Source organism: Anopheles nili, chromosome 3 (assembly GCF_943737925.1).
Source record: "Anopheles nili chromosome 3, idAnoNiliSN_F5_01, whole genome shotgun sequence".
Lineage (NCBI taxonomy): Eukaryota > Metazoa > Arthropoda > Insecta > Diptera > Culicidae > Anopheles > Anopheles nili.
In genome coordinates this window covers 36,182,181-36,190,954 of record NC_071292.1, presented here as the reverse complement: position 1 = coordinate 36,190,954, position 8,774 = coordinate 36,182,181, and the positions used below count along the sequence as shown (strand labels likewise).

At 47.9% G+C, this 8,774-nt stretch overlaps 1 protein-coding gene across 1 annotated transcript; it reads left to right on the top strand.

Annotated features, from left to right (window-relative positions):
- Positions 1 to 4,881: 4,881 nt before the first annotated feature.
- On the top strand, positions 4,882 to 6,694 carry LOC128724163 (protein gustavus). The gene is made up of 3 exons (XM_053817928.1): positions 4,882 to 4,970; positions 5,556 to 6,469; positions 6,555 to 6,694. Exons 1-3 carry the CDS (start codon positions 4,882 to 4,884, stop codon positions 6,692 to 6,694), a joined length of 1,143 nt encoding a protein of 380 aa, XP_053673903.1.
- The last annotated feature ends 2,080 nt before the right edge of the window (positions 6,695 to 8,774 follow it).

Here is an 8,774-nt window from a genome sequence, read left to right as displayed (position 1 = left end):
CCAGCAGCATGGCCACACTCATTGCGTTTGCCTTTTTGTGCGAGGCACGCATGACTTTTCCTGCTGCACGGCGCCATCACGCAGCGCAACATAAATGCGCGCGGTGGGCGCACTTATATCCGAGCTTGGCAAGGGTTTCCATCCACTACCACAGCCCAATTCAGAATGGTCCGCAGACTGCGCCACGATTTCGTTCGCAGATTGAAGGTTAACGCGTTCGGCGTCTGTCGCTGCGCCGCGCGGCTTTTGCATTTCAATCATAATGTTCGGACCTTACATAACCGTTGTGCTGCCAGCAGAGCAATGCGGTGCGGGTCGGGCAAACCTTCGCTAGCGTCGAATTGCTTCCCAAGGTCTGTGAGCTCGAGAGCTGGGGACCCAAGCCTGAGAGAGTCCGTGCGAGCGTGCTGCACATTGCGAACAATCGATCTTTGTCGCCTTCGCGCATGTTTTAGAATCGCTTTTTATTGTCGTTGCTATGCTGGAGCGTTTTTTTTTGTTGGTTTTTGCACATCACACAGCAGTTTCGCACTCCGTGGATTTAGAATTGTGAACGCCAACGGCCGAGGTCCGGTCTATTCATGTGAATTCGCACTGTAACATTAGTCATTCACCGAAGGGATTGATTGGCCTTTTATGAAGTCGTATTCGCTTATCCGTACTGCATGCATCCGTGTGCGGTTATCGTCATCCTTCCATGTTGCAAAGAACACATCGTTTCGTTCAGCCGATAAGCAAAAAATGCTTTTTCTTGTGTGTGCTGATGCAAACGAGTACATCGATTGACAAGGACAAACTTCATCACACAAAGCTTGTCATCGTTCGTCCGCACCATCGGATGCTGATCATGCCGAGTCGACGGCTAATAGGAGTTAATAATTAAATGATTCATAATTCGTGAGCAGCTGCATCGGATCTTTGAATGAAGCCGCTACACTATCGATACAATGATTCAACTATACGCCGTTTCAAAATGTTAAAGCGCATCAATAACACGTTTATCGCATGAGAATCGAGCGATATGCTTCTTGAATCATAAAACAACGTGGGCATTCACTAAATCACTCCCTGGGTCAACGGAAACCGGATATATTCGATCGCTCAAAAATCGCTGCTTTCAAACTTATTAACGGATGTGGTAAATGAATACGATCACACGATGGTGTGAGATCGAAATGTGTACTAGCTCGTTCTATTAGGTTGGTGTGTCTCCTTAAACACTGGCTTGATGACGAGATCCTTGATCGGTCGTTCCCAGGGTATCTCTCTTTCTGCTCTAGTGTAGGTAAACTGATTCCAATCGTATGTAGTCGATGGTCGAAAATTTTGGTTAAAGTGTCACATTACCATCCGCAGCAGTGTAGACCTTCGCATTAAGTGGAACGATGCACATAGTTTGGCCGGAGTTTTTTTTTACTCCGACCCAAGTACATTCAAGCTTCTTGTAGGGTCTCGAAGGTGCCTCCGACAGACAGCAACTCCGATGCGGTTCATATTGCATGTTCGCTTCAATGAATCCCACATCCGTCGGTGCTAGCGGAAGTGATAAGTAGCCGGTTCGAAAGGATCGCTTTAAACGACGATCGACCGAAAAAGTGAGCGTATTTGGAACACGTCAATCGTCTCTCGAGTACACATTAACTTATCGAATCCCTCTCGATGGTAGCAGCCTTTATTAGTGCGTGCAAGAGAGAGAGAAAGGAATGTGCTGCGGTTGAGGCGATTATGTTGCTACACCAGCGTAACATACACCGCAGATGTTGCTTAGTGGCGTTGCTAAGCTTCGACAACACCTCGCCGCACTATCTGCCAGTTGTCGTCATTTTGCCCCTGGACGCACGCTCTTCACCACGCTCTGCCCGTAATGATATTTATGTGTCCACTCCGGAGGCCGGACCATCGGGTAAAAGCTGTTCACCAGTTTGTTAAATTTGTTACACTTTTTTATTGCCCTTGTTTGCGTTGTACCGTTTGCGTTCCCGTCCACATAGGTTAGCACTGGCTTAGGCGGTTGCGCGTTTAACTTTTTTTGCGATTATTTTATATTTGCCTTCACTTTTTTCTACTAGCTAAAGATAATCGCAATCTCAGGGGAAAAAACAACAACGCTGTTCAGTGCGTGTGACCAAGACCGACGAAGTGGTGGATAACTAGAAAGAGAAGCAAACCTACTTCTCCTTTTGAGCAATGAATTATGACAAATTGGTACAACCTGGTGGCGGGGTGCATTTTTTCTGCATTTCATAAGGATTCAAAGCAGTTGCTAGTGCGTGTGCGTGTGAGTTCAACGCATGCAGTAAGGATAGATTTTAACCTACACGGTGATTGCTGATGCCATGTTTGTAGACACTGAGCAATGAGTGCTCAAATGCTCCGAAAAACTCGAAACGAAACCAATCTCAAGTCAAACGTTTGCAGAAATAGAATTGTATGGCATCGATTGAAAACTACGTGCACATTTCAATCGTCATGCTATTTCCACATATTGTGTGTTGTTTCAATAACACTCAAAGTCCTGCAGTAGAAATGACAGTAGTACGAATGTGGATTTCCACGCATTTCCTTTCATTTTGTTCATGCCAGGATGTTCCATGTATTATATTTAAAGATCATTGTTGTACATACGGCAATGCATCTTAGAGAATGCTAGTATTTTGTACATCCACAAAACAAACGATGGATTGTTATTGTCAGCAGGAAAGTTTACAAATTTTATCGATCGCTACTCAGGAGCAATGCCAACAATCAAGACTAACTTCGGGCGGACGGATCTATGTGCTAGAGCATCCTTCTATTTTAGCATTAAGTTCTTGCAGGAAGCGAGCGCTGGGAAAGGAAATATGCGGATTGCCAGGATTGCGCAAATGTACAATTGTGATCGATGATGCACATAAAGGGTATTTCAAAGTAAGGAGCGCAAAAGAACCCCGAAGCGAGCGACAGACATGCTGTAGAGGGCTCCCGCAGGCCAGAACGGGACAGCGCCAGGATGTGGCACCAGTGGAGTGAGAGCAACAAATAAAGGAACAGCACGGACGACCGTGGCTTTCTGTGTGCGTGTGTGTATATAGGGAAGTTTTCTCCCCTTGGATGATGCTGGTAGAGTTGTGTGACGGTCATGGAACAAGGAACGAATCAAGCATCACAGGAACAGGAACTGCGCATGATCCGTGTATATCCTGTTCGTGTTACGTTTGTGAGAGATCGTTAGTAAATGCAATGAAAGTATTTACACTGGATGCTGCCGCTGGTAGCTCCGGCGCACCATCGACGAGGAGAAGTACATAAGGAACGTTGGCATCGCAGCACTCGAATTGCGATTTCTCTCCCTTTCATCTTGCTGTTTGACATTTAATCGATACGATTCTATTGTACCGTTTTTCCCAGCGTACCTTCGGTGATTTTTTTTTGCTGCTGGCGGGCATTCTTTATCGCCATCGCCATTTGCGTAGATCCACACAGATGTGTATGTGCGTATTAATTCATGCATTAGTTATCTTTGTGCTCTCTAGCCCGACCCGGCCACCAGGAGAGCGGTGGGAAGCTTATCGTGTTTTCCCTTTAATTTATAGCTCTTTAAGCTTGGGTCCAGCTGAAACGCCGCCATTTGAAACAATGGTTAAGAAGATCGAATTGAACAGATACATGTAGCAACAGAATAAGAACGTCTGTGCTAAGGTTTCGTGCGCGCGCGTGTGTGTGTGTGTGTGCGTATTTATGTGTGGGAGAGTACGGAGGTGATGAGAATCGTACATTAATATCGCATGAAATCGCACACATCCTCTCGGTAAGCGAAGCATATACTACTACAGTGAACCTCGGATCAGCAACAAACCGGCAGGAAATTGCTAATGATTTTGACATTTAGTCGGCATTGCCACCATGAATGCAATCGATGCAATGATACCAGCGTTCTAAAGCAAGGGACATGCTGTGGCGTGGACTCATACACGCGTATGAGGGATGACGAATGGTAAATACAATTTAAAATTGGCTTGGCATTTGACTTGTTTCAACAAAATCCTTAAATTAGTCAACGTGTACACAGGACCGCAGTACTGGTGGCTTTAAAGCATTTCGTTAGTGGCTTTTTTGAGAATGTTGTTACGATACAAAAACATAATACCAGCTTTAATTGTAAATTGCACCCATCGTTAAAATAATGCATTCACACTGAATAAAATTTGTGGTGCGCAAGTATTTGTAAAAGCATGTTGCTGGTCCTATCGTATCCACCAAAGGGTGCAAACATGGTTCTCGCTGAACCACAATTGGCAGCCAAAAGCAGCTGTTCTGGTACCTTTTGGGTTTCCTTTCTCGTGCCGAGCGCTTTTTTTTAATATACTTTGTTCCGGACACAACAAACCATTCGCATGGGGATCTCAAAGAAGAAAAAAATAAAACTATTAATACACCTGCACACCGACTGTCTGGTAAAGGGCAATAAGTAATACCGAAACACGCAGGAAAAGTAATCCTTTGCATGCTCATTTCCACCTGCCTGAAGCAAGCGGAAGGCGTATCAAGCGATTTTTTGCAATAATATAGCAATGCGCTGCTTTGGCTGGCACATTATATTCGATCACCATGATGCGTAGAAAGCGATAGTGTTTCAGCTGCCCTTTAAGCCCCCCTTGACTGACTGGCTGACTGTGGTCAGGAACATAAAAGTATTTTTATATGAAGTATCTATAAGATAATCAGCGCCCACATCGTGGTGTCCTGTATGCTGCTATATGTCGGTCATATGCAGCAACGTCCTCGACATCTTTTGAGCGACAACGTCATTCACTGAAAGTTTGTTTACGTTCTGCGTGTGGAGGCATTCCACTGCTTCCTTTATCCATAGCTCCATAGCTGCAACATTTACTAACAGTAACAATGAGATCAATGAGAACTGGAAAACCGGACAATCCCGTCCATTTACTCGAGTTTCTTACTACGCCACTCCCACTACACCATCGCATTGGGTACGTTTGATTAACCTTGGCGTTAATTTCCCTCTTTACTTTTTGAGTTCAGCTTTCGTTCAATGAAAGACTCTGTCCGTCTGTGTGACGAGAATCAAAAAACGTGTTTTTATTTTTCTGGGCCACCAGTGTTTACAATTCGCTGATCACTACTGCACCCCAGAAAGGGTACAACCGGACGGTTATGTCGTCTAAGGACCGAACCGTTCATTGTCGCAGAGGACGCCAGAAGCGTGCGATTATTTTTGAAGCATTTTTTCCCCAAATCGGGATCAGCAGCGTAGGGTTCACGGGCTGGCTGCCTGGCTGGCTGGCCGTCAGCAGCAAGCAACAGTTCCTTTCCCGGAGAAAGGCATCGCCACATCCAAGGACAACTGCTAGGCAGTATTTTTAGTGTCGGGAAATTGGAAGGGTTCGGTGAATTGGGAACGGCTTGTGCCCATAAATACACTTATCCTCGAAGGTGAAAGAGAAAGCGCCCACTGGTGGCTGGGTGGAGAACTATTTTCTGAACGAACGAAACCAACATGCGAACACGCACCGAAACTGATCGAAGAACCTTTCCTGCTTGTCTTTCATTTGCAGATACAAATCTAGCCGGGGTCCGGTGCTAAGGTCAAGCGAACGTCGCCGTCCACAGAGTATATCGTCGTCCACCCCCGCATTACTGCCGCGCGTGGTCCTGAACCGCATCGATCCGAGAGACTGCGAGCAGCGTATCCGCGTGTCGTACAAGGTTGCCATCCGTAGCACCAGAAGCAGTCGCACTAACAACACCAGCAGCAGTCACAGTGGCATGAATATGGGCCAAAAAATCAGTGGCAGCGTCAAAACGGTCAGCCGCGACCAACCGTCCCCGTTCATTCCGAAGATACCCCGCGAACTGGCAGCCCACTTTCAGCGGCCAGCCCGGCTCGATGTGCTCCTGGACATGCCACCGGCACCCCGGGAAACGCAGCTCAAGTTCTCGTGGAACTCGGAGGACCGCTCGCTGAACGTGTTCGTGAAGGAGGACGACAAAATGACCTTCCACCGGCATCCGGTGGCACAGAGCACAGACTGCATACGGGGCAAGGTGGGCTTCACCAAGGGCTTGCACGTGTGGGAGGTGTTCTGGTCGACCCGGCAGCGAGGCACGCACGCCGTGATCGGTGTGGCCACCGCCGAGGCACCCCTGCACTCCGTAGGTTATCAAAGCTTAGTCGGCCTCAACGAGTACAGCTGGGGCTGGGATCTGGGGCGTAACAAGCTGTTCCACAACTCCAAGTCCTGCCCGGGCGTCACCTACCCTGCGATACTGAAGTCGGAGGAAACGTTCCTGGTGCCGGACAAGTTCCTCGTCGCACTCGACATGGACGAGGGAACGCTCAGCTTTATCGTCGATGGCCAGTATTTGGGAGTGGCGTTCAAGGGACTGAAAGGACGCAAGCTCTACCCCATTGTGTCCGCCGTCTGGGGGCACTGTGAAATAACGATGAAGTACATTGGCGGCTTAGATCGTAAGTACCCGCAAGACAAGCAGACAAGCTTCCCACCTGTAGGAACTGGGACGACTAACGAGCAACGTTTACGTCTTTATTTCAGCCGAACCGCTGCCACTTATGGATCTCTGTAGGCGCGTCATTCGTCAGAGAATCGGCCGGACGTATCTAGAGGAACGCATACCAAACCTAGCCCTGCCGCAATCGATGAAAACCTACCTGCTGTACCGGGATCGAAGATAATAGACCATCCAGTGGTAGCAGGCGCAGGCATGGTAGGAGGGGAGCGGGCGCGCTGAGCTCGGTGACGGCAAAACTCCATCGCTATCGCGTCACTACGAAAATCAACTAAACACACCTCTGCAGATACTATCTACCTATCTGCTGATCCTCCCAACTGACATCCCATCCATCCTTGGCGACAGCAGCAGCGGCACGAGAGGCGTTGCTGGTGTGACGTCCCTACACTACTCTTATCGTTATCGCCTTCATCTCTACACCGACTACCGAGGATATGCACTTCACTCCAACCTCCAACATGTGCCAGCAAACGAGAGGAATTCCTTGTTTCCAGTTCCGGTTCCGGTTCCGGTTAGAGCACAGGCAGTACGTGTGTCTGTGTGCGGCTGACGAGATTCGTTGAATCCACGTCGCTCGGTTATCTGTGAAAATGGTGGCGATCTACCATATCTCTACCCCGACGATAGAGCAGCAGGCAAGGGAGCGAATCCGAGCGTAGTTAAATGATCAACACCGATCGGGCGGTACCGCTGTTCGTAGGTGGAACAGTAGCTGTGGCGCCGTCCATCTGGGGACGATTTTGACGACTACTATTACGAATAATTTTATTGCTATTATTACGGACATTTTTTTAAAAGAAGCAAATCTTACAATTAGCGCTAGAAACAAAAAAGGAGCCACGAAGCACATGAAGTCGATATAGGCAACGGGGAGAACATGTTTGAAGAAGTTTTGACCACGTTTGCAGCCGTTCGTTCGGTTCAAAAATTTGGTGTGTTCCGGATGTGTAGTTTTGGTTTGTTTTACATCCCTGTACTATTTTGTGATAAAGAAAAGAGAGAAGATGACAGCGCAACATGATTCGAAGAGCTCGCTCGCATGTACGTGTGGTGTGGTTGAGTCGTCTGCTCGGTATGTTCAGGGAATGTGCTCCTCCGGATTATTGTTTCCGGCGTTTGTTCGTCCGACTGGTGCTGGTTGGGCGGAACGATGAGCATAAGAGGCAGAGTGAAAGCATTCGTCTTGGAACGTAAACGCCACGCATTCGCCAGTTCCAGCGCCAGTTGCTGCGCCCACCAGCAGAGCACATGGTCAAAAGCAATAATTATTGATAGAAGACGTACGACCGGGTACGATGGGAGATGGAACATGACGGATATGGTGACAAAACAGCCTTTCGCACAAAACTTACCACACCCGGAAAAGCACAACCTCTCAACGTATACATAGATATATAAAAAAAATATATATATATACATAAATAGCAACTACGCAACACCATTCAACAGACAGAAAGCCAGCCCATTCGAGTCTGTTCTGACGAATGTCTCGTTTTGGGATGCTACAGTGGCATAATGGACCGATAAAAGATGCAATAAGTTTTTCATTTTGCAGTGCGTTCGTTTGGTCCCAAATAAGGACCAAATGAACGTAGCCGAGCGGAAGGAATCAGCAAACTCCGGCGTAGTAGACGTCGGACAGTGTGAAACTACGGTTAACGATAAACACAAAACCTTAGCGTTAAAGATGTATGAGACGTGGGCAGGGAAAAGCCACAGCCACACTACAGTTCGCAGTTTAGAGCCTGACCGTAGAAGAAGCCGCGAACGCAGATCGAGGACCTCGTCTAGGCCTCGCAGTGCACAGTGACCGTGGACTTGACGTGGCCAGCTTTAGGCAGTGTGTGGATTTGCACTGGAACTTTTTGTAAGATAGCCTGGAACGAAGATGGGATTTGAAGAAAAGGGCAAACACAATCCTGTTGAGGAATTACTGCGCTTCCAAGAGACGCGACCGAGACAACGACGCATCCGCCGACAGATCGTATGGCGCCTCCGCTCCTTTGGTCTCGTGGCCTTTCCCTTCTCTATCGACGAGTTGCGTTCGCCCTCCCGCACGCAAATGGTGCGTGTTTTCCTCGTCACGGATATCGCGGTCCAGAACTGCCCTGAAACAAATCATGTTTTGTTTCAAACTTGAATCCTGCACCGCCTTGTGGCAATCAGTAACGCATCAGCATTGCGTTTCATCTCCCCTAAAGGGCTCCATCAGACGCGCCTTCCATCGCTGCCCGATATAATAT

Excerpts from the sequence above, each read along its gene's own strand:
- LOC128724163 (XM_053817928.1), top strand. The coding sequence starts at position 4,882 with ATGAGATCAATGAGAACTGGAAAACCGGACAATCCCGTCCATTTACTC. Across the intron at positions 4,971-5,555 it reads CCACTACACCATCGCATTGG|ATACAAATCTAGCCGGGGTC; the intron begins GTACGTTTGATT and ends TTTCATTTGCAG. Across the intron at positions 6,470-6,554 it reads GTACATTGGCGGCTTAGATC|CCGAACCGCTGCCACTTATG; the intron begins GTAAGTACCCGC and ends TCTTTATTTCAG.